This window comes from Camelus bactrianus, chromosome 17, assembly GCF_048773025.1.
Source record: "Camelus bactrianus isolate YW-2024 breed Bactrian camel chromosome 17, ASM4877302v1, whole genome shotgun sequence".
Classification (NCBI taxonomy): domain Eukaryota; kingdom Metazoa; phylum Chordata; class Mammalia; order Artiodactyla; family Camelidae; genus Camelus; species Camelus bactrianus.
Genome location: NC_133555.1, coordinates 33,345,374 through 33,367,998, shown reverse-complemented (window position 1 = coordinate 33,367,998; position 22,625 = coordinate 33,345,374). Strand labels below are relative to the sequence as shown.

General features: G+C 58.9%; 4 protein-coding genes across 13 annotated transcripts; all 4 read right to left on the bottom strand.

Annotated features, from left to right (window-relative positions):
- Positions 1 to 61: 61 nt before the first annotated feature.
- Positions 62 to 5,303, bottom strand: HYAL3 (hyaluronidase 3). 2 transcript variants are annotated; one of them, XM_074344854.1, is made up of 4 exons: positions 5,167 to 5,303; positions 789 to 1,699; positions 485 to 574; positions 62 to 368 (listed from the first exon to the last, which is right to left on the bottom strand). In XM_074344854.1, the coding sequence occupies exons 2-4, from the start codon at positions 1,680 to 1,682 to the stop codon at positions 93 to 95; spliced, it is 1,260 nt and encodes a 419-aa protein (XP_074200955.1). In that variant the 5' UTR covers positions 1,683 to 1,699; positions 5,167 to 5,303; the 3' UTR covers positions 62 to 92. The 2 variants fall into 2 exon arrangements, with proteins under 2 accessions (XP_074200955.1, XP_074200956.1); XM_074344855.1 differs by lacking the exon at positions 485 to 574.
- Positions 2,417 to 5,965, bottom strand: NAA80 (N-alpha-acetyltransferase 80, NatH catalytic subunit). Its single transcript, XM_010969254.3, has 3 exons — positions 5,939 to 5,965; positions 5,167 to 5,346; positions 2,417 to 3,400 (listed from the first exon to the last, which is right to left on the bottom strand). The coding sequence occupies exons 1-3, from the start codon at positions 5,963 to 5,965 to the stop codon at positions 2,627 to 2,629; spliced, it is 981 nt and encodes a 326-aa protein (XP_010967556.2). The 3' UTR covers positions 2,417 to 2,626.
- HYAL1 (hyaluronidase 1) lies at positions 5,753 to 17,860 on the bottom strand. Of its 9 annotated transcripts, XM_074344845.1 has the most exons (7): positions 17,201 to 17,358; positions 14,129 to 15,111; positions 13,529 to 13,612; positions 7,923 to 8,184; positions 7,261 to 7,505; positions 6,813 to 6,902; positions 5,753 to 6,630 (listed from the first exon to the last, which is right to left on the bottom strand). In XM_074344845.1, exons 2-7 carry the CDS (start codon positions 15,059 to 15,061, stop codon positions 6,313 to 6,315), a joined length of 1,932 nt encoding a protein of 643 aa, XP_074200946.1. In that variant the 5' UTR covers positions 15,062 to 15,111; positions 17,201 to 17,358; the 3' UTR covers positions 5,753 to 6,312. The 9 variants fall into 9 exon arrangements, with proteins under 9 accessions (XP_074200946.1, XP_045362011.2, XP_010967434.2 ...); XM_045506055.2 differs by lacking the exon at positions 17,201 to 17,358 and adding an exon at positions 17,803 to 17,860 and having other exon boundaries at positions 7,261 to 8,184; XM_010969132.3 differs by having other exon boundaries at positions 7,261 to 8,184.
- A 1,634-nt stretch (positions 17,861 to 19,494) lies between these two features.
- Positions 19,495 to 22,389, bottom strand: TUSC2 (tumor suppressor 2, mitochondrial calcium regulator). The gene is made up of 3 exons (XM_010969131.3): positions 22,099 to 22,389; positions 20,887 to 21,007; positions 19,495 to 20,716 (listed from the first exon to the last, which is right to left on the bottom strand). Exons 1-3 carry the CDS (start codon positions 22,242 to 22,244, stop codon positions 20,651 to 20,653), a joined length of 333 nt encoding a protein of 110 aa, XP_010967433.1. The 5' UTR covers positions 22,245 to 22,389; the 3' UTR covers positions 19,495 to 20,650.
- Positions 22,390 to 22,625: the final 236 nt, after the last annotated feature.

Here is a 22,625-nt window from a genome sequence, read left to right as displayed (position 1 = left end):
CAAAATAGAACAAGAGTGTGACAGAGCCACCACCCCAGGACTGGAAAAATGGCAGCAGGGACAAGGAGGTCAGGGGCAGGTGACCCCTGGCTTTATGTTGCTTCTTCAGGCCCAAGGTCAGGCCTGGGCTCCTGGCAGGTAGGGCCAGCCCAGCCCCAGTAACAGCGGCAGCTGAAGGACTCCCAAGCTCCAGGGCTGCCATCTGGCTGCAGGTGCAGAAAGGCTTCCAGCTGTCCTGGGTCTTGCCAGGCACAACGGCCATGGCCATGGCACCGCTGGTGACTGCAGACCATGGCTGCCCTGGTCACGTTGATCACATAGGGGCCCAGGGTGCCCACTAGGTAGTCATGGAGATGCCAGCACTCCTCCTGAGGAGAGGGGAGGGATGTATCAATGCTCCTGCTCCATGGCCCTGACATAGTCTTTCCCCAACTCTGGGACCCCAGCATGGAATGTGTGGCAGGCTGGAGGGGGCAATGATCACCTCAGAGCTGGAGAAACTCAGGTCCCCCCAGAGCACCACGCCGGCTGCCCCCAGTGCAGCACTCACACCAATGGTCTGCATGAGTTCACCCTGGAGGCAAAGAGCTGCTAAGCCAGGGCTGGGCTGGCTAGATCCACCTGGGCCTACATCCAACTTCCAGAACTTCCGTGGCTCACTACCATGATCTGGTTCCACCTCTAGAGCAGGGCCCCTTGACCTTGAGCCTCTGAGTGGCTTCCAGGCCCTTCACTCAGAGAATGTCATGCTTCCCCACTCAGACCCCTAGACTTCAGCTTTCACTTACCTGGGACAGGAACCTCCCAGACCTCCGGTGTGTGAGGCGGGCGTAGGCCAGGACAGGCAGGGGATGTAGGTGCCCAGTGAAGGCCACACGGAAAGCCTCCTCCAGGCGGTATCGGACAAATGCCTGGTGATGGGCAGGTGGTAGCCTGGGTGGTAGGTAGATGCTGGGGAAGAGGGCGCTGGAGGCAGCCCAGAGCCAATAGAGTTGGGTGTTGCGGGCCAGGGCAGCTGCATGGCAGTGGCCTGTGTAATTGGAAGCCCGACCGCGCCAGCCATTGCCACAGGCTGGGTAGCGATAGAAGCCCCAGAGCCCGTGAGGCTGCAGTGCTCGGCCTAGCCGCAACGTGTCCTCCATCAGTGCACGGGCTGCCTGTTCAAAGCCAGTACGGGCTTTGTAGAGCTGCTCCTGGGGGTCCAGGTTGGGGAATACCTGCTGTGCCCAAGCCCAGGAGACTGCCTGATAGGCGTGGCGGCGGCCCCAGTTCCCGGCCCAGAGTGGACACCATTCCTCCCAGTCCAGCACTGCCAGGCCAGCGAAGCCGGGTAGCAGGCTGTGGCGGATCTGATTGGCAGCCTGTGCCAGGTGGCGGTCAAGGGGCACAGCCTGGGGGATGCCCCCATTGTGAGCTGTGCCCCTGGGCCCAAGGTAGGGATAGAGGCCGAGTTGATTCTTGTAGAAGATGGTGATATTCTGGCCATGGAAATGCTGACCACGGTTGGCCGTGATGCCCAGGGCCTCCAGTGGCAGGTGCACACCAAAGCGGGCCTTACAGCGTGCTGAGGGTACATTCCACAGCACCAAGAAGGGGTGTTCAGGGGCCTGCAGCTGGGGCTGGCCACACCCCAAGCACAGGGCCACCCCTAGCACCAGGGCCGGGCCTAGCTGCATGGTCATGCCCCAGGGATGGAAACCTGCAGGAGAAAGGGAGTGTGAGTTTAGAGTCCATGGCCATGGCCATACCTTCTGCTCAACAGAGAAAGTGGGAAGATTTCTCCAGCTCCTCCCCACAAGGAAGGAAGGTGGGAAGAGCATGGTTCCCAAGGGGGTCACATGGGCTTCTCACAGCTCAAGATGGCCTGGGCAGGTACCCTTCCATGTTGTCCATTTCTGTCATGACAACACTGTGCCCTCTGACATCTCCCCCATCCACAGCTCTCACAAGTCCCCTCTTTCCTCTGCCCATCTTGTTTCCTGCCCCAAGAACACTCAGCTCCTACCCTGCCTGGCTTAATCCCTACTCAGCACTCAGATCTCTGCTGTGCCATCACCTAGGTCTGATCTCCAAGTGGAATGAGGGCACTTGAGCTCCCACTGACTCAGCATGGATCCTGCCACTGTATGCCTGCCCTGTCCCTTGGGTCCAGAGCCTGTCTGTCCAGTTCCCCACTGCCTGTGCCCAATCCAGGGCCTGACACACAGCAGGTGCTCAGTAAACAATGATGAGTGAGTGAATGTGGAAGGAAACAGAAACCCTGTCCCCTGGGCCTGGTAGAGTGAGGGGAGCAAAGGGTAAATGTCCCTCCATCCATGGCCCTAAGGCCAAGGTGGATCTGGGGGCTCCTGCAGGCATAGGGGACCTAAGACAAGGCTGGGAAGTGGGGGTGAGGGTCAACAAATACACTGTCACAGCCACACCCAAGAGAAGCCTTTATTCAGCCACACAGAGCTCTGAGCTACAGCCATGGAGCCATCTCCTGGCCCCACTGGCACTTGGGAAATGTGCCCAGGCTAAAGCTGCCCCCAGGGCCTAGAAGCTGAGGATGGCCAGTGGGCTGAGGCTGGTACTGTCCTGGGCAGTCAACTGACCCGGAAAGACAGTGTCTTGCACTGGGTAGTCCTCAGATGTCTTTTTCCATCCAGAATACAGGGCATCCTCTCAGGTTGTGGTATTGTGTTTCCAGCAGGCTTTGTGGAGGGGGCCCTGCTGGAGGTCGGGGTAAGGCGGTCAAGGGCTCAGGCAGGGGAGGGGGTGGTGGCAATGATGGCTCCTTTGGGGCTCTTAGGGCAGCTTGGGCAGTCAGGCTAGGGGCCTTGACAGGTGGCCGGGGAAAGGGAACCCTGGGGAAGGCATTGAGCAGGGTGGTGGGCAGCCGCCGGCTGGTGAAGACCAGGCCCTGCACAGGCTCACCCAGCTGGTAGCCCAGGTGGGCATAAAAGTGTAGCTGGTCGTGGGTGGTGAGGTGTAGCCGGCGGAAGCCCCGGGCGTGAGCAAAGGCCTCCAGGCCCTCCATGAGGCGGCGGCCAAAGCCACGGCCCCTCAGGGCCCGGGCCACCACCACTGTCTCCACTAGGAGGCTCTGGGGCCGGTCCAGCACCCGTGACAGGCGGGCATGGCCCACCACAATGGGGGCTGCCTTGGGCGTGGGACAGGGGCTCAGCAGCATCAAGCAGAGGGGGAAGGCGTCTGAGGACTGGCCCAGGGAGTGCAGGCGGGAGGCGCGGCTGCGGGGCCACTGCTCATTGATGAGGTCGGCACAGGCATCCAGGAGCTCAGGTCGGCAATGCACAGGCTCCAGGGTCAGCTCAGCCAGGTTGGGGGCTGGGGTCTCCTCTGGCTGGCGTGCAGGATCCAGCGTCAGCTTGGCCAGGTTGGATCTCAGGGTCACCTCTGGCTGGCATGCAGGACCCAGAGTTAGTTGGGGTGGGCTGGTACTCAGGATCAGCTCCACCTGGTATGTAGGGTCTAGGGTAGGGGTCAGCTTGGCTGGGCCAGGGCTGAGTCAGCTCTTGCCTACATGGAGGATCCAGGCTCAGCTGAGTCAGGCTAGGAACCAAGGTTATCTCATGCTGGGTTGCAGGTAGCTCAGTCCCAGGCAAGGGGTTACGCCACAGTCTCCAGGCAGTGTTATCGCCTCAGACCACAAGAGAGCATCCTGTGGACAACAGCCATGCTGGGCTGTGCCAGAAGGGAGGATGGGGTTGGGGCAAAGAGTGGCTGACAGAGTGCTAGGGAGGGCCACACATCCTCATACTGGTGGGCTGCACCCTGCCCCCATATTCATTTGACAGCACCGATGACCTGGAGGATCCCATCCCCTATACCTGGGGGAGCTGACTCAGGTGGAGAGCAGAGGGGATGGGTCCAGGATGCCCTGCCTTACACTGGACAGAGACTGAGGGCTAAAGGCTGGGGCAGAACTCAAAAGAGTCCTGGCCTCAGTCTGCTCTGGCTACAGCTTTGTCCTCCCCAGGACAGTGGATCCAGCCCTATACCATGGCAACTGGCTGGCCAGTGGACAGAAGATGCAAACTAGACACCACAACCCCCTGCTTAACCCCCTGCATTCCCTTTGGAGGAAACACAGCTACCCCCAGGAACTCTGCTGTCCCACCCTTCTCTCTCTACTCCAGGTCCCAGCCTTTTTGACCACCTGGGTCGTGCCTACTACCTAACAGATCCTGGGACAACATTCACCCACCCATCAGGCTCAATTTTCCCCTGCCTGGATTGCCTTCCCTGCCTGGGACACAGAGTTCATGGCTCCCTCCCCCAAACTGCCCAGTTCAGGGCACTTTAACTGGGCAAGGACCCACCTGTCCCCTCAGAAAGGGTCCCAGCAGCTGTAGCAACGGGCCAGGCGCACATAGCAATGTGGCTCCTACAGACCTGGTTCCCCACTGGCCTGAGTTTCGTAGCCACCGTAGATAAGAACCACAGCTTCCTTCCTACATCCACAGGGGTGTCCAACGGCCACCAGGCTGGGGGCTCAGACCCCTTGCCTCCAAACTCCAATGCCTGCCCATCCTACCCGAGGCTCTGCTGGCAGGAGGGTCTATGCTGGGGGTATTCTAGTGGCAGGTGGCCGCTGGGCCCTACCCTTCTACTCACCTGCTCCAGAGGGGATGCCCTGGCTCCCCTTTACCTCCTCCCCAAGAAGGCTCCCTGAGCTTGAGGCCAGTTCCACACTGGTCAGTAACAGGCAGCCCCCTCCCCTCACACCACGTCCCACTCAGAGGGCTGTAAGTTCCTCACCTGCATCAGCCACCTCCACAGCAGTTGCACCCCTGGACCAGGAGGGAGGAAGCCCCAAGATCCGCCCCTGGGCCTGGAGCCCCAAACTTCCCCCGCGAGCTTAACCCATTCTGTGCCGACCCCACCCACTGCGGGCGGGGCTCCCGGGTCCTCAGACTGGGCAGTCTCTCCTGCCTCGGTTTCCCCCTTCTTCCCAGTGTGTGACAAACCGTGGAGTTTGGGGGTGGAAGCTTCGGGAGCCTGACTTTGGGTGGGTGTGGCTCGGCATGCTCTGGGAGGGAAAGATAGACGCAAAGAGGGCATGCAGGGCGGCAGAGTCACTTGAGGACAGTACGCATGGCAGACGCGAAGAGCGGGAGACAATGAAGACGAACACGCCGAGCGTGGGGAGGGGGCACTACTGACATGCTGACGCCGTACTCCGGGATGCTCCGCGTCCACGATCCGCACGAATCGGTATCTCGCTCTCTGTCTCGGACTCCTCCGGCCGCCCGCGCTGGCCCCTAGCGGTGCGGCGGTCGCACTGCAGCCGTCACGGCCCGCGGCGCACCACTTCCGGTGTCTCCCGGGTTGCGCGGCCGCCGCCTAGGCCCCGCCCCCGGCCGTGAGTGTCATGACACTACCCCAACGCAGATCGGGCCTCTGCCCTGGCTCCACCTCTGCCCCGCCTGTCCTTGCTTATCGAGGCCCAGTGAGTTCCGACTGAGCGCGGGCTCTGTCTCGGGTTGGCTGGGCTTCTGTCTCGCCTCGCCCCGCCCCGCCCCGCCCCAGGCTCAGATAGGTCTCGCCTCTGCTCCGCTTTGTCTCAGCTCACGTGGGGCTTCTGCCCCAGTCCAGGGTGCGACTGGTCAGGTGGAACTTCCTCCTGGAATCTGGGCCCCACCCTGGGAAGTAGCCGCCCTCGGACAGACATCAGCTCTGAGTGAGAGAACTTTTCTTGTGCCTTCTGGATCCCAGCGCCTGCACGTATTACGCGCTCCATAAACAGCTCTTGAAGCAAGAGTCATGTCAGCTTTATTTGCAAGGCTGATACTTCTGAGCGGATTCAGGTTGCGCAGGGCTGTTTACCATCAACACACAATAGGGGCCAAAGGGTTCTGCCTCTATAGCCAGGCAGCCTGGTTTGAATCTCAGTGCCTTCATTTTCTGGCTGTGCAACCTTGGGCAAAGTGCTTACCCTCCCTGTGTGTGCCTGTTTCCTCATAACGTCGTGTTAGGATTGCACAATTAAGTTAGCCTACTTAAAAGGCTTAGCACAGGACTTGGAAAGAGTAGACGTCCAATGAATGTCAGTTCTTACGATGGCTTAAGTTTAAAGACTTGCTCAGTGTCTCTGGAAGAAATATTTTTGACCATGCTGGGTGGGTTTCCAAGGCTCTAACTCCTTATGCAACTATCCTGGTCTGTAAGCACGTGTGCATGTGCTGGCATAGGCTCATGACTGGCTGAGTGTACTTCTGACTGTGACCATGATATGTGTGACTGCCTGTACTTGAGAGAGCCACAGCCAGTCCCAGAGTGCACTAGGTACTCAAGGTGTGCATGTGCCAATCACCACATGCCCTGCTGCTCACACCATGTTCCTCTCCACCCACGGTAGCAGCGACATTTGAATTTCTCAGCCATCTGCCCCCAATCCTCCAGTAAGAGGGCACCTCGTAGGGTCAGCTGTCCACCACCAGGCATGGGCTTGATGGAGAAACTGGTGGGGTTGAAGTTGAGGAGGGCCTCAGGGTGGCTGAGGCGCCGGACGCAGCGGCCATGGCCAGAGCACAGGGCTTGACTGCACAGAAGCGCCCCGCTGGTCACATTCAGGATGAAAGGCCCCAGCGTCGTGTCAACATACTCCTTGATGGCCTGGCATGACTCCTAGGTGGGAAGGGATGTGTCAGGGACATCACGGCCAGGCATGGGCCCAGCTAGGGCATCGAGGCATTCACCTGCGAATCAGCCAGGACTGCAAGGGTAAACGGTGGGCCAGCATCTCCCCGGTCAGCCTGGCAGCCCCACCCCTGCCCCCACCCTCACCCCCATCCTGGGCCTGAGCTCACCTTGGTTCTCGTGTTCTCCCAGCTCACCCAGAGCACCACTCCTGCCGCCCCCTGGGCTGCGCTCTCCCCCAGACTGTGCTCCAGCTCCTCCTGGAGAAAGGACAGCATAGCTCTGTGGGGCCTCCCTCCCTCCCCACAGCAGACTGACATGACACTATTGGATAGGACAAATCATTCATAACCCCCACCTGGGGCTGCTCTAACCCTAGTGGCCAGAGGCAGGCTTGCCCTGACTCTAGCCTGTGAGTGCCCTGCAGGCAGGGACTCTCTGATGAATGCTGAGTCTGTGCCGAGCAGATCTTGGCACACAGCAGGTGCTCAAAGACTGTGAGAGGGAATTGATGAAGGTGCCCTAAGGCTAAAGTGCCCCAGGGCTGTGTGGCCTCAGTTGTTGGACTAATGCCAGACAAGGTAGGCTATGACATGGGCAGGGTCACAGGAGACTTACCAGGGGCAGAAAGTGGTTAGTCATGTCGTAGAAGATCTGGACGTAGGGCAGCACCGGCAGACTAGGGTCCCCAGCACCCACAGCCACACGGAATGCCTCACTCACTCGGTGCCGCACATACATCTGTGCCTTCCTTGTGCCCTCCATGGCCGCAGGTATGTAGATGCTGGGGTAGAGGGCACGGCTCTGGCTCCACAGCCACCCCAGCTGGTCATTCTGGGCACGGATACTTGGTGGGCACTGGCCTGTGTAGTTGGGGTTTAAAAAGTCATAGTTATAGCAGTCAGGGAAGCCATAGTAGCCCCACAGGCCATGAGGCCGCAGTGCTTGCCCCAGCTTGAGGGTGCCTGCCATCCAGGCCTGTGCAGCCCCCTGGAACTGGTCCTGAGCTGCTGCCTCCACCAAAGGAGCTGGCCAGTAGGGGTGCTGCCTCTGTACCAGAGACCGTGAGCGCTGCCGATAAATTTCCTTGGTGTCCCAGTTGAAGGCCCAGCGTGGGCGCCATGCCTCCCAGTCAATGACCGCCAGCCCTGAGAAGTCAGATGCAGGCATGGCGGCCAGGATGTCCTGGAATGTGCGGACCAGGTGGGCATCCAGGCTGGCATTCTGAGGCAGGCCACCAAACACGGGTTCCCCAGCAGACGTGTAGTAAGGATAGGTACCCAGCTGGGAGCTGTAGAAAATGGTCATGTTAGGGCCGCGAAAGTCCTGCCCCGGGTTGGCCACCACATCAAAGACACTGATATCCACGTCCACGCCGTGTTTCTCCAGACACCATTGGGTGTTTGCGTTCCAGACGGTGGTGAAGGGCCGGTTGGGTACCACAGGGCCCCTGGAGCCTTGAGCCATGCTGAGCAAGTTCAGGAAGAGGGTGCAGATGGGAAGCAGGTGGGCTGCCATGGCCCAGGGCAGGTCTAGGGAAACCTGGCCAAGGGAGGTAGAGCTGAGAGCGGGCCTAGAACTCTCTGACCCCTACTGAGGGCAGGCAGGCCAAGCCCCTTGCTCATTAATCCACCCCTGTTCTGACTTCAGGTAAATATTGACCTGCAGGGCTCAGGGAGGTCAGAGTTACCCTTGAGGGGAACATGGCCACTAGACGGCACATCCACGTTGCCTCTTGGGCTGGACCTCTGCCCCTTGTCTCCCACAGGCCTCCCCTTGGCCTCAATTCGCCCACCCCCTCTTTCCCGAGGGCCACAGAAGCCATGGCATCTGTTTTGAGAAGACGAGCTGAGAGCCAGGCCCTCAGCCCCCAGGCTGACCAACTGGTGGGGGCAGGGGCCAGGGAGTCTTTCCTGTCTCTTCCCCCAGGAATCCTGGCCAGCCACTGGAGGAGGGGATGCTCAGTGACCAAGGAAAGGTCAGCCCAGCCCTCCTGTACGCCCGCCAGTCTGCCCACTTGTCCCTGCTGACCTCAGGGCTGAAGGGCCTCATTCTCCAAACTTCCTGACCCCAGGGTGGTGCGGGCCAAGGCCCAGCTCAGCAAGATTCTGTTCCTTAACTCTGGCTCCAGCTGCACCAGGACTCTTGGAGGAAGAAGCTGCTGCTGGAAACTCTGAGCTTTTGTAGGGGTCACTCCACCCAGTCTGGGGGCGGGCTGAGGGGGTGGGCCCTGGGTTGGAGGGCTGGGCCAGACAGCCCAGCCATGTCTGCACTCCTAGCAAAGTGCCCTCCCTAGGACGTGGGGCTGGGCCGGAAGTGGCCCCTCCCACTCTGTCAGCTGGAGCTGGACTTTGTGGCTTTCTTTGGCATGGTTGGGGGGAGGCAGTGCAGGGAGGCTGTCTGGGTGGCAGATTTAACGGGGCAGGCCTGTCTGTGATACTGGAGTCTAGGTGCCTCAGGATGGTACAGCCAGGGAGTGTACTTCCCTGCATGGCTGTGTTAGGACGTCTATGGACCTTAGGCATGTTTGCCTTTGTTGGCCCCTTCATCCAAAAAATATTTTAGAATATATTTTACAACTATATTGGTAGGTATAATCCAGACTGAGTTCATTATTATATAGTCATTATTATAAACTTCTCTTATAATCAAAAAAGATTAAATTAAAATATTTTGGGGCCCATCTAAATACTGTGGCCCTGTGCCTACTGTGCCCAGTGGGTAAGTCATCCCTGCTCTAGGGACCTGTGTCTGAAAGGCACTGTGTTCCTGAAGTCAGGGCTGCATTTCCCCATTTGTATACGTGCTGGGTCAGGGACCATGTCTTGGTGAAGCCCCAGTTACTGGACATCGGGGCTTCCCCACAAACTCCAGTAGAGTGTTTGTGTATGTGAGAATGGAACCCTGTTGTCTTACGAGCATGAAATCCTGTGTTTGTGTGATCATGGTATGAGCACAGGCATATCAGTGATGGCATGTTTGTTCATCCCTTTGTGATTTCACTTGCTTGCTTGCTGATTCAGAAGCTAGTAACAGACCTGCTAAGTGCCCAGGCCCAGGCTTGCCTGCCAGGGTGGGGTGAAGGAAACCTCATGTCCCAGGCCCAGGTGAAAGCACGGCTGGGATCTACAGCTCAGTCTGAATCTGAGGTCTTGGCTCTCTGGCACAGTGGTCACTGGAGCAGTGACCCAGTTGGCTATCATCTGGATTGGTCCGTCCAGGCTCGCTAGAATGAAGCTGGCAGGGCTAACGGGGAGGAGGGCCCAGGGTACTGGGGGCTGTGGGCACATCAGCCACGACCCAAACATGGGATCTAGCCACAGAGGTGGTAGCTACGGCTCTTGTTCAGAAAGCAGGGTCCCAGAATGATGACCATTAATGTTACAGAGCCTGGCAGAACTCCAGGGGCTGAGGGGACAGGAGAACATGAGGTAGCCCCGACCCCCTCCCCAAGGCTCCATGCTACCTCCCAAAACTGGGGTAACTCTGAGGTTACTCCCAGAGACCTAGGGCTGCAATTGGCACAACCGGGCCAACCAGCAGGCCAGCATTCTCTAGCTCAACTCAGCCCCATGGAGAAGCGATGATGGTGGAATAGCAGAAGCAGCTCTGGGGCTTGAAGCCATCCTCCACCCAGGGCCCTGCCACAGGCCTGCTCCTGCGGAGCTGGACTGGTCGGATTGGTTCCAGTAGTGAGTGAGTGAGTGAGTGTGTGTGTGTGTGTGTGTGTGGTGGAGATGGGAGGTCAGTCCAGCTTCCCGGTGCAGCAATGCCTGCTCTCTCGGGTTGTGTTACCTCAGGCCCCTGAGTCACCTCACTCCCCATCACCCCACCCATAGGACAGCTGTTCCTGCTGCTCTGTTCCCAAGTTGTACTTTTCCCAAGGCTGTCTTCCAGGTCCTCCTGGGGAAGTGATGTGAGGTGGTCACAGGTTTGTATGGAGGGTCATGGGAGGGTAGGTACAGGTCACAAGCAGTGTAGAGGTCATAGAGGTTTGGGAAAGGTAAGAGCTGTGTAGGGTCACACAAGTAGGGGAATCAGCTTTGCATATAGGGGGTTACAGGTATGTAGGGGGTCACAGCTAAGCAGGTAAGGTCACAGCTGTGTGTGGGGGTCACAGGTAGGGAAGTCACAGGTGTGGGGGAGATAGGTCACAGCTCCCCCTTCCTTGCCCTCCCTCTACTGACTCTATCACCTTGCGGCCTTATTGACCAACCCCTGAATCTCACTCTTCTCCAGCAGACCTCTCTCCAACTCAGCCACAAGCAGCTGGGAACCCTCCCACCTCGGCATCCTCCTCCACCATGTGCTCTGCCATCGCCCTCCCAGGGCTTCCACCCAGCCCTGCTCTCTCCATTCTCTGCCATCAGCAGACAGGGGGATGGAGGATTGCTTTACAACCTGAATTGAGATCCATTTGGTGGGGATTGCTTCTCCAGGCTCTAATCACACCATTCCCTCACCTGGATGCTTCTCTGGGAAGCGCTCTCCACTATCCAGCATCTCCCTTTACACTGTCATCCCCCTGAGGATGGGGTCTTTGTTGGTGTGGTTCATGACTGCCTCCCTGGGACCCAGCCCAGCCCTGGCATGTGTGTGTGCTCAGTGTGTTCACCGAACAGGTGAGACAGTCACTGCCATCAGACACAATTAGGCTTGGGGCTGTTCCAGGGCTGCCCCTCCTGCCTCTGCCTGCAGCAGGCTCCCAGTCACACCCCAGCCTCAAACTCTGTGTCCCCATCAGTGTTCTGAACTTCCCCAGCCTTTACCCATACTTTGTTCCTAGCACTGAGTTTCCTCCTCACCTTTTAAAACTCAATGTAGAAATCATTTCCTCAAGGACACTTCCCTTAAGTCCTTGTGGCTGGGGTGCCCTCCTCACTGCTGGCTGCCTCTTGAGTCTGTCTCCCCAGAGCAGGTGTTTCCCGAGTGTGGGGGCTGAGTCATCACTGGTATGGACAACAGGACCCCAGGTATAGGTTTGATGGCTGAAGGGGTAACTTGCTTAAGAAACAGAGGGAGTGAAGCAGGTCAGAGCTAGTCTGACTGCTCCAGCTCCAACTTCTCTCCCCTGGGACAGCTGGGGAAAAGCCGTGCTCTCCCATGGCCAGGACAGAACTGATCATTGAGGATGCCTCCCCATCCCTCCATCATGCATCTCTATGGTGGGACAGGGACTGGACCTCAGGATTCAGATCCCAATGCCTTGCTTGCCTCTCTCTGACCCAGACAGGGAGAGGTACGTGTGGCTGGAATCCATGGTCCTTAGGAGCAGGGGTTGGGGGGTGGTAAGGGTGGGTGGAGACATCCTTGCCTGTGAAAACAGCATGGAGGGGTGGTCTGGCTACCTGCCCAGCCAGGGAAGATCAAACATCCGCTTTCCACTTTCTCCTTGGGTGGGCAAGGCGAGGCGAACGGCACTGGCCCAGCTCAGGGTACAGGGGCAAGGAGGAGCAGCACAATGAGCCCCGTTCATAGGTTCAACAGAAGGTTGGACCTAACTGCCATCCAATTAATATGGAGAAAGCAAGGTCCTCGGTGTTGGAGGTGGAATGTGAGTCCCTCTACTCCCAGTGGTCCCTGTCCTAGTGGGATAGCTAGAGTGGGCAGCTCTGGGCCCCCAGGTCCCAGTGAACGCATTTTACAGATGAGAAGTCCGCAGCTGAGGAGTCTCACAGTGACAGAACTGACTTCAAACCTTATACGGAAGAGCCTGAAATCTCTCGTACATGCCCTGGTCCAGGTGCAGACGATCCAAGCACAGAAGCAGTTGTCTTATATTTAATTTACAAAAGAGACCCCAAAATAATAATAATAAACTACCCAGGGACAGGGGAGAAGGGTCAGGTCCTCCCCGGCCCAGCTGTGCCCCTCTTCCCCTACGGCCAGGAGGAAGGGGCCTCCCAGGGGACTGCCCCTCCCCCTTAGAACAGGGGGTAGGAGCTGGCATGGACACCCTACTGGGCATCCCAGGGGCTCTGCCCCTCCAGACTCCAGTCTGTCCACCCCTTGCAGGCTTCTACATGCCTGGCACAGCCCCTGTGGCAGAGGCCAGCTTGGCTGACAGCCGGGTGAGAGACCCTTACAAAGTCCAGGTGAGGGCCAGGGCTGACACAGCCAGCAGGCCAGTGAGGTGGGACCCAGCCCAGGCCACACTGGCACCCCCAGCTGCCCGCCTACGGTCCCACTGGCATTGCTCGCCACCCCAGCCTAAGTAGCACTGGCAGCGAAAGTGCGTCTGCAGGTAGTTGCGGTCGGCCCGACTGAGCTCCCCCTCTGGTCGAAGCTGGGGCTCATCAGGGTCGTGGCTAGGCACTAGGCGGAAGCTGCTGGCACTGAGGTGCAGGAAGGTATTAGCGCTGGGGTCGCGGCGCACACAGCGCCCGTGGCCATGGCACTGGGCCCAGCTGCAATACTGGGCGGCCCAGGACACATTGACGACGTAGGGAACCAGCAGCTGTGTCAGGTAATCCTTGAGGTGCTGGCAGGTTTCCTGGGGGCAGAGGCCAGGGATCAAGGTCAGCTGCCTCAGCTCACAGGCCCAGATAGAAACTGCGTCCACACTGTGGTGACTATCTTCTTTTAACAGTGCACGCATGTGCACACACAAGCCTGAGCCCTCACTGTCCCTGTTCCTTCTAAGCAGGGGGTGGGGGTAGGGGCTGGAACCCAGCAGGGCAGGGGGGCAAGGTGGAACTCCATAGCTGTTCGGGACAACAAGTCCCCTTTCCAGGGAGCAGGAGAGGTGGCTCTTCTCTGTTGGGACTGGGGCTGCCTTAGGTGAGAGACAGACAAGGGGGCCACTTTGAGACTTGCAGCCCAAAGCCCAAACTCTCTGCCTGTCCCTGCACACTTGGCTCCAGTAGGCTGGGTGGGTCTTACTTACCATGGTGTACCTCGCATCACCCCAGAGGATGACGCCAGCTGCACCCAAGGCTGCACTCTCGCCAATGGTGGAGATGAGATCCATCTGTGTGAGAAGGAGAGGGTCACTGGGGAAGACTGAAACCACAGGGTGAGAAGAACAGACAGAAGGGTGGGCAGGCCTTAGCCTGTTTCGACTTGCTGACCACCCCCAATCCTGTCCTCCCCATATCACCCCTAGGCAGAAGGAGTTTCACTTTCTCCTTAAACGTTTGAGCCAGTCCCATCCCCACTTTAGGCCTCCGATTCCCACGTCAAGGGGCGGCTTGAGCCTAGTATGTATCTCTCAGGATGCAGTCCAAAGTCAGAATGCTAGGCCCAAGTCCCTGCTCTGCCCTGGATTTGCTGGGAAGCTCTGGGTGAATTTCTCAGCATCTCTGGGCCTCAATTTTCTTATCTGCAAAATGGAGGTAACAATGCCACCCTTTCACCAGATTAGAGAGAGAATGAGGTGGGGGGATGCAGAGTAGCCGGTAGACCAGAGGGAGCGGGGAGGCCCCCTGGTACCTTGAATTTGCAGTCGTTTCCCTAGGAAGAAGGCAAGGCCCTGGGAGGCACATACCTCGCTAAGCCCTGTGAGTCCGTGGCTATAGGTGGGCCGCGTGAAGACATAGACTGGGAGCGCATGGCTGCTGTGGTGGGTGTGAGCCACGCGAAGGGCCTCCTGAACACGGAAGCTGACAAAGTTGCGGCCATGAGTGGAGGAAGCGAGTTTCTCTTCCAGGTAGACAGAGGGGAAGAGGGCCGTGCTCTCGGCCCACAGCCAGGCCAGCTGGTCGTTTCGAGAGACCTCAACATCAGGGCAACGGCCTGTATAGGTTTTCTCGTTCTTCACATAATCGTGGTTATAACAGTCGGGGAAGAGGTAGAAGCCCCATAGGTGCCGAGGCCGAAATGCCTTGACAAATCGCAGTGTTTCCAGCATGAACTGCCGTGCAGCGAACTCAAACTCATATTGTGCCTGCTTGATTACGCGGTCTGGTGGCCAGTCGGGGTGGCGACTGGCCACCAACTGGCGTGATAATTGGCGGTACACATCCTTGTCCCGCCAGTTGCGCACCCACACTGGCCGCCAGTCCTCCCAGTCGATGACTGCCAGCCCTGCAGGCTCCTGTGTACGAATGTAGTGTTCCACATGTCCCTTTAGCATCTTCAGGTGTACCCAGAGGCTGCCGTTCTGTGGCACACCGCCATGCACAGATCTCCCCATCGAATCGAAATGTGGATACATGCCCAGCCGGTCATGGTAGAAGATAGTGATGTTCTGGTTCACGAAACCCTCGTTAGGTGAAGCTTGCACATCAAAGGCCTTCATGTCCTTTGGGTCCAGTGGCACCTTGTGGCGTGGGCCACAGTCTTGTGTGGGCACATCCCATGCTACCACAAAGGGCCGGCCTGTAAAGATGGGCGGTGCTGTGGGCTTGAGCTCCGTGGCCCATGCCACCACCACCACCACCAGGGCCAGTGTGACAGCGGGGCCAAGGCCTGCCCACATACTGGGGGCTGCAGGAAGACAGTGTCACCTGCCTGGCACCAGCTCAGGAACTGTGGGAAGGGTGGGAGAGATCAAGTTAGGCTAGAGAATCCTGGAGGTGCCCACTCCAAACCCATCCACACACCCTAAGCCCATACCGTGTAGGGCACTGTGCCCAAGGTTGTTCAAACGCTGTCACTGGCTAGAACAGGTCTGAGAGACCACAGGCCACTGAAGGGAAGGCAAGACCCTGGGAACTCACTGCCAGGAGCACAGGGCTCCTTTCTGAAGCAGGTGGCCTAAGGCTGGGCAGGAACTTCTGTTAGGTCTGTGAGCCCTCTGAGAACTGGAAGAATTGAGCTATGGACTCACTGCTCAGAGACTCACACATGGCTGCTTACCACCCCAGACATGGTTTCTGAGAGCCCCTAAACCAAGGCCCACTCTGTAACCTGTTAAGAACTCTTGGTCCTGAGAAACCATAGCATTTGGGTAAGGCAGGGCACAGCTCATGCAGCAGTTGAGAAGCTGGAACACAGCCCCAGAGCTGGTATCTTTTTTAACACCCGCCCAGCAGAAGAGTGAGGCTACTGGACTTTGTCTCAGCGCATTCTCCCAAGCTTGGTGGAGGCCCTGCCGGGACAAAGGAGCGGCGGATCTCCCACGGTGGCGCCGGCAGACCGGCCTTTCCTTCCACAGCCACCAGGCACGCACGCACCCGCCCGCCAGAGGGGTCCGGGGGAAAGCCCACTCCACCTGGTCTTTGTGCGGGACCCCGCCCCCGCCCCGCACGTGGGGCCTGAACCCGGCTGTGTGGGGGTGGGGCCCCTGGGTCGCCTCCTTAGGCGCATCCCTGGGGTCTCAGAACCGAACCTGCGAAGAGAGAGCCGCAAGGCTATCACTGCCCTCCCTCACCTCGCGCGGGACGCCGCCGGGACCTGCACCATGGCCACCGCCATCCCCGCCCCAGCCTGGCCCGCTCCGGCCACTCGACTAGGGAAGGCCCCGGCTCGGCGCCTCTGCTGGCTCCGCCCCTAGCCCGCGGGCTCTTTAAGAACCCAGAGCAGAGGCGGACCCGGCGCTGGACTTGCGGCCAGGGCGGGAAGGTGTGCCCGACTTTTGCGCCGCCGGTGCCGCATTTTGGGCTCCAAGGTCCTCAGGTCCTCCGCCGAGGAATGTGGCCACCCATGTTGGACCGTGACACCCCTCCGAATAGGGCTTTCTTCTGGAGTCTCATTCATGAACGCCTGTCAGCCCAAAATCCACCCCCCGAAGCCCGCGGCCGGTGGTATAGTCCTCTCTACTCCACGGAGGGGGGCCAGCCACTTAAAGGGACAGCATAAAGGACGCGGGGTCGGGGAGGGAATAAAGGAGGTGGCGTTCCCCAGCCGGGCCACAAGGAGGTGCTGTGGGACTCCAAGGCCTTCGCTGAGGGCAGTACGAATCTGGCTCTGCACCCCTGAGTGTAGCCTCCAGCCCAGGGCACCCTTTTTATGGAAAGCGGGAGGGTGACCAGGGCCGAACTCCTGCCTCCGGGACAGTAATGCCCCGCCCCCACGGATCTGGGCTCCCTCCCTCTGTCCCGGGTCTGAAGGGAAGCCCCGCCCCCTTCCAGACTCGGGGAGGGGGCCGAGCACCCTCATGTTAGCCCTTCCAAGGCTGGGCGGAGGCAGTGGTTGTCCTGGCAACACGAGCTGTGGGTCGCGGCTTGGCCCGCCCTGTGGCGGGCCAGTAAGCCCAGCGGGCCCTGGTTGTAGGGCGTCCCCCTGCCTCCGATCTGCATCTGAGACAAGTCAGTCCTTGGGCTCCCGTCCTCTCCTGTACAGTCTGGCGGAGGAGGTCAGTGGGAGCCCCCAAGGCTCCCTTTCAACTCTGAGGAAGCTGCCACCCTTGTTTAAGTTCCTGGCTAGACCTAGGAAAGCCGGCCCGGCTAGGGGAGTTCCGCCGGACCTCCACCCGATATCCTGAGTCCTTTTGCCCTTAAAGCCCCTTCCGTTGGGCAGCAGGCTTGGAGCTGGAATGAGGCGAGGAATCCTCGACTCTTCTTGATCCGTTCCCCTGAGATCCTCAGCTACCCAAGCGTCCTGAGTCTGCCAACCCATTTCTCACCCTGGTGTCTGAGGAGCGGGAGGGAGCGCAGCTGTGAGCGCATGTACTCACCGGGGTGCAGACTGCGCCGGGCCCACCTGTGTGGGAGTCTGCCGGCCCAGTAGGTGGGCGGCCTCCCTCCTTCCTGGGTAAACCTCTCCAGCCAAGGTAATCGCGCCAGCTGCTGCCCGCCGGGCAGCCCGCCGGCGACTTGATAAACCCTATCCCTCCCACCCGCTCCCGCCTCCCACCCCAGCCCTTTCTCCTCACTTCCTGCTGCCCCTCAGAGAGGAAAGGGCCAGCAACAAATGCGGGGGAAGGGGACCTCCTTGACCCTGTTTCCCTCCGGCTTGTCCTGCTGGCTGGCTGCCCTTCCCACCCTTCCCCTGAGTAGGCCCTGGCTATGCCAAATGTGCCAGGTGACAGGAAGGCTGGGAAACCTGACTCAGGTGCCAGCCTCCCCGATGCTGGCAGCTTCCTTAACACTGAAAGTTCTCCCCAACCTGCCCATGGGGTTGAGGGCCCCTCCTCAAATCCAGCAGCTTGTGAGTGGAGGGGCCCTGGTGGTGGTGCTCTGGGGAGTCAAACTACGGGGATGTTAGGCAGATTGTTCCCCAAAGCAGGTGGTGAAGAAGGGAACCAGCCCTGGGGGTCGGGGTGTTGGGGGAACTTACAGGAGCTGAGTCAATTTTTCTCCACTGAGAGCGGAAGCATCCCGTGTGTGACAGAGTGGACAATGTGTTGATGTGGTGACTGAGGGGTGGGGGTGGGGCAGGGACAGAGTGGATTCTGCAGGGTTCTCTCCTACCAGAGGACATTCCTGGGTGGATTTCACTAACATGCTTTAGAGTAGGGGTCTCCTTACAACATTGGTGAGGAAAGGAGTGTATTTCCTTGGGAAGGGGGTACCCAAAATGTGGCTGGCTCCAGGGAGGGCTGCAGCAGGGTCCCAGTAGGCCCCTCCAGAGTTACAGACTAATCTGTACACCCTCAAGTCACCCTGAGCCTATTCCCCTTTACCCTACTGGCCCACCTCCTTGATGCCCAGGGCCTCTCTCCTAACAGAAGTCTGTGTAAGAGTGGGAGACTGGGGGAGGTGGGCACATACTCTGGAGTCTACCCCTGATGACCAAGGAGTCTAGGACATGGTATGGGAGGGTGGTGTCCTGGACCACAGTGCTGGCTCCAAAAAGGACACAGGCCTTGGAAGCACCAAGGGTGGGGGACCCCTGGGGAAACAAAGGCCAGGCCAGACTGTCCCAGGGCAGGGACACTTCCTCAGGCAGCCAGCAGGAAGGAAGTGAGCGCAGCCCAGTGGGAGGGAGTGGGGAAGCACTGCCCTGACCCCCATTGTTTCCAGCTTTGGGGTCAGCTAGTACAGGCCCAGCACAGGGAGTTCCCCTACACTGGGACAGTGGTGATGGGATACCATCTGGCATGGCAGAACCCTGGCTCTGGGGCAGTCAGTAGGAGGGACAGTGGAGGAAGACATGGCCTTAAAGCCTGGCATCTTGTCGGGAAAATAGGAAGTTACTCCAAGAAGACAAGTCCAGGCTGCACAGAGTGATCCTGCTCCAGACTTGACAAGCTTAAACCTCCAAAAGACAGGCAGGCCAACTTCCCAGACCCAGCAGCCTGTGTCCCTGAACTCCCTCCTCCCTGACTGGGAGTTGGGCTGATGGCCAAGGGCCTGACCTAGCAAAGAACCAGCCTCATAGCAGGACCTGAGAAGTGTGGGTCAAATGTCCACAAGGGGCAGGCAGCAGGTGAGAAGAGGCAGAAGGGACCAGTGGAAGTACTGGGTGGCTGTGCTTTGCCTCCGGGAACTGAAGCCCCAAGCCTACTCTCCTGGTAGTACCTACAGGCAGGAGGCAAGTGGGTTTGGGCTGCAGAACCTCGCAGTAGGTCACGGGCATGGTGGCACCCATCTGATTGCTGTCCACCTCAAGCTGGCCCTTGGAGGTCCAAGCGGCTCAGGCTGTGACTTCATGTGGAGTCAGCTAGCACTGCTGGGGGCAGGACAACTGTTCCAGACCTATCCGAGGTCACTCTCTCAACTCAGGTCAGGCAGGTGGGGCCAATCCCTAGTGAAGCATCCCAGGGCCTTCCAGTACCAGAGATCCCCACTTACTGCACACAATACACAAGTGCGCGGCTCTCCATCCTGAAGGCCTGCGGTGAGGTCCGTGTAAGTACACTGCCACCTGCTGGCCGTGGCTGGGATGGCTGCAGGCTGCACGCAGGCTCACTCTGAGCCCTGCTGGAGATGGGGGCAGCCAGAGCCCTGGGCCCAGGCCTACCTACTGAGCTCAGGCAGTGATCTAGACACTGGGTGTCACAGCCTCAGAGGATGTCACTCTTGTATGCAGGGTCTACAAATAATTTTATTGAACAAATAACACAACAGCCTTCTTATATTGAGGGCTACCCTCCCCAAGCCATTTCTTAACACTCTTAAAGCACAGAGTTTGCACGGTAAAGAATTAAAAAAAAAATCATTTCTACGTAGAAATCAGACTGCCCCAACAACATCACGGACTAGATTATTTACAAGCTTTCACATTTTAAATATTCCTTTTATGGTTGTTCTCTCCTTTCTGTCCCTACCCAGGGGCTCCCGTACTTTCTCCTGACTGATCCTGAAGGGATGGGTATACTGTAGGGAAGGGGTGGTGGGCTCCTCAGAACTACTGGCACCATCCCTGGGGTGCTGTCCCTTACCACAGGGTAGTGAACATGTAAGGGCAAGGGGGATTAGACAGAGTAGGTAGAATGGGGCGACTCCCCATAAGCACAGGCATCCAGGTCCCTTCCTGATCCCTAGCCTATGTCCCCTCAACTTGGCGGTGGGGTGGGACAACAACTAGTCACAGTGGGGAGGGATCAGCCCAGCCCTGGGTAGAGGGAGAAGCCTCCCACACCAGCCTCTACTCCTATTACCAGCTAGCAAACTGTCCATCCATTTGGGGGTGGGAACAGACGGGCAAGAAGAAGGCTTGCGCTGCCCCCAGCCTCTGTCCAACACAGGAGGAATCGAGGTAGCAAACAGGCTGAAATGCTCCAACGAGAGGGTAAAAGAAGTGAGGGAAAGGGAGTTTCAACTCGTGTATAGCTCCCACAGCCTTGGGGCTGGAAAAAGGCAGACCTTGCTTGTAAAGTGCTGTAGCCTCTAGCAGAGCTGGGCCCTAGACAAGCTTCGAAGAAAGCAGGCCAGACAAGGGCACAGGACCCAGGCATTCCTGACCAGTATATGCCCTGCCACGCTCCTTGAAGGGATTGCTGGGGAAGGTGGGCTGGTAACTCCGCCATCAGCCTTTGCCAGCCACCAGCCACCTCTTGTCCACATACAAACCAACACCCAACCAACATTGTATGACTGCCCCGCTTACAGCTGAAGGTTCCAGGCCCGTGGAGTTTATTCAGGTTTGTGGCCCCAGCCTAGGTTCCTCAATGGAAGCCACACCTTGAGCCTGGGGGTTTCTTGCTGAGGCAGGGGGTGTTTATGCCTGCCACTCCCCAGGCTTACACCTCATAGAGGATCACAGGGAAATCCACGTGGATGCGGGGGGGATCCAGCTTCACGATGCCCTGCCATGGAAACAGAGGCTAGTGAGGGCCAGCTCAGGGGCCCTACTCCAGGAAGCCTTCCTGTTCCTCCCAGCTCCTCCCCCAAGAGCCCCCACCATGACAGCAGACCCCATCTGGGTCTACCTCCACACACTCAACATAGGCTCTATGACCACTGCCCAGCCCCTCACCTGAGGAATCAGGTTCTTATGCACCCGCCTCAGCTTGGCCCGCTTCTGCCCGTTCTTGGTGACGATTGTCTCCTCATAGAACTCGTGAGCCAGATCCCCATCCTCGTCATAGAACATGGAGCTGTGTAGAGGGAGAGGGGAACAGGCTGCGCTGGAACCCCACACCTGGTCATAACAAATGCCATAGAACACAGGGAAGTGTGCCCTTCCCAAATGGGGATAAACAACCTTGGTGTGAGGAAGGGAGGATAATATGCTAGAAGAATCCCTTGCTTAGGGTCTGGGGTCTACTAGAAGGAAATGGGGAGTGGGTGGTGGCCAGTGCTACTCTGTCAGACCCTAAGAAGAGCAGCCATACCGAAACATCACTGGTTTGTTCAGCAAGAAGACATCAGGCCCTTGCCTTCACCCAGAAGTTCTAGAGTAGGCAGGATGGAGGCCTGGGCATGTTGGTCTCACTCCAGAAGACACTGTTGGCCCAGGGCCAAAGCCTGAGATAGCAGATGCCTAGGCTAGGAGGGAGCTTACAGGGAAAAAGGCTGCATCCTCCCTGGCCAATGTGGCTGGTGCAGCCAAACTGCCACTGATGGGTCTCCCTAGTATCTACAGCAAAATCTCCAGCATCACCTGAGTGCCAGTCCTCAGGGGCCCATCAGAGCCAGGCCAATCTAGTGCTATGGTCTGGGCCCCTTGGGGGAGCGGGGAGTTCAGCGCTCCAGATCTAGGAAACATACCTGGGTGAGGGTCTTTTTCCCCAGGTCCCATCTCCAAACTAGGGCCCAGTCCTGCTTTCCCGGCCACTACCCAGAGAGGGTCCAACCCCACCACTGTGAGGAACCAAAACAGAGGATCATTCTCCTCTAGGAAGAACTGGGGGTGAGGGAGGATAGGAGACTTCAGCTTGCAGGCTGGGTGGAAGGGATAAAAGGAGAAGGTCTTTAAGTCTCAGGGAGGCCCAATCTAGCTTCACAGTGCGAAGGGCCTGCCCAGGGACAAGCCTCAGGCCCATTCTTATCCTAGGAAGACCTTGACAGCAGCCAGGCCGCCAGGAACCGACTGCCCGCCTTTCCCCGTTCCTTGTTCCTATGAGGGCCTGAAATATGGGAGTCGTCCTGACTCGGGTGTAGGGGGTAGAGGGGCGGGAGTTCCCCATGATGAGGGGCGCCCAGCCACCCGGTCTGTCCTCCCCGGGGCGGAATCCCGCGCCCTTACCCGCGGCGCGTGAATACGAAGGGGGGCACGACTCGGCCTCGCGGTCGCACCAAAGCTTGCTCAGCGACCACCGCCTCCGGGCCACCGCCCCCCGCCGCCGAGGCGAAGGGCCACAGCCCCCGAGCTTTGGAGCCGCTGGCGCCCATGTCAGGGTCGCCGGCGCATGGTGAGCCCCGCGGCCTCTTCGCTCTCACAGGGCCGTCGGCGCCGCCATGCCCTGCCTGGGCCTCAGCTCTGAGGTGCCGCCGCCGCCTTCCGCAGGCTCTGCTGTCTCCACGGAAACCTCACTTCCGCTTCCAAACGCTCCGCACGCTGCCCCTCTGATTGGCTGCTCCTCTCGTCGGTCTGCGGGGCTGAACCAATAGCCGCCCTCAGATGCTAGGCATCCCAGCATGCCCTGAGAGACGTCAGGTCCCAGCAGGCCACGCTCTGTCCGGCTGGAGCTGCTCCCCACCCAGGAAAGCGGTGGCTGTACCCTCCTCCCGGCTCCTTCCGCGTGTACTGCAGATCCGACGTCCCCAATCCTT

What these genes read in the sequence shown, in the direction of transcription:
- TUSC2 (XM_010969131.3), bottom strand. Translation starts at nt 22,244, where the DNA reads ATGGGCGCCAGCGGCTCCAAAGCTCGGGGGCTGTGGCCCTTCGCCTCG. An exon ending in TTCGTATTCACGCGCCGCGG is followed by an intron (nt 21,008 to 22,098) that starts GTAAGGGCGCGG and finishes CCCTCTACACAG; the next exon opens with CTCCATGTTCTATGACGAGG. An exon ending in ATAAGAACCTGATTCCTCAG is followed by an intron (nt 20,717 to 20,886) that starts GTGAGGGGCTGG and finishes TTTCCATGGCAG; the next exon opens with GGCATCGTGAAGCTGGATCC.
- NAA80 (XM_010969254.3), bottom strand. Translation starts at nt 5,965, where the DNA reads ATGAGGAAACAGGCACACACAGGGAGG. An exon ending in AACAGGCACACACAGGGAGG is followed by an intron (nt 5,347 to 5,938) that starts GTAAGCACTTTG and finishes GGCGGGGCCTAG; the next exon opens with GCGGCGGCCGCGCAACCCGG. An exon ending in CCGGAGTACGGCGTCAGCAT is followed by an intron (nt 3,401 to 5,166) that starts GTCAGTAGTGCC and finishes CCTGCATGCCAG; the next exon opens with CCAGAGGTGACCCTGAGATC.
- HYAL3 (XM_074344854.1), bottom strand. Translation starts at nt 1,682, where the DNA reads ATGACCATGCAGCTAGGCCCGGCCCTGGTGCTAGGGGTGGCCCTGTGC. An exon ending in CTGGGAGGTTCCTGTCCCAG is followed by an intron (nt 575 to 788) that starts GTAAGTGAAAGC and finishes CTTTGCCTCCAG; the next exon opens with GGTGAACTCATGCAGACCAT. An exon ending in TGAGTTTCTCCAGCTCTGAG is followed by an intron (nt 369 to 484) that starts GTGATCATTGCC and finishes CCCTCTCCTCAG; the next exon opens with GAGGAGTGCTGGCATCTCCA.
- HYAL1 (XM_045506055.2), bottom strand. Translation starts at nt 15,061, where the DNA reads ATGTGGGCAGGCCTTGGCCCCGCTGTCACACTGGCCCTGGTGGTGGTG. An exon ending in GACTCACAGGGCTTAGCGAG is followed by an intron (nt 13,613 to 14,128) that starts GTATGTGCCTCC and finishes CTTCTCACACAG; the next exon opens with ATGGATCTCATCTCCACCAT. An exon ending in CTAACCACTTTCTGCCCCTG is followed by an intron (nt 6,903 to 7,260) that starts GTAAGTCTCCTG and finishes TCCTTTCTCCAG; the next exon opens with GAGGAGCTGGAGCACAGTCT.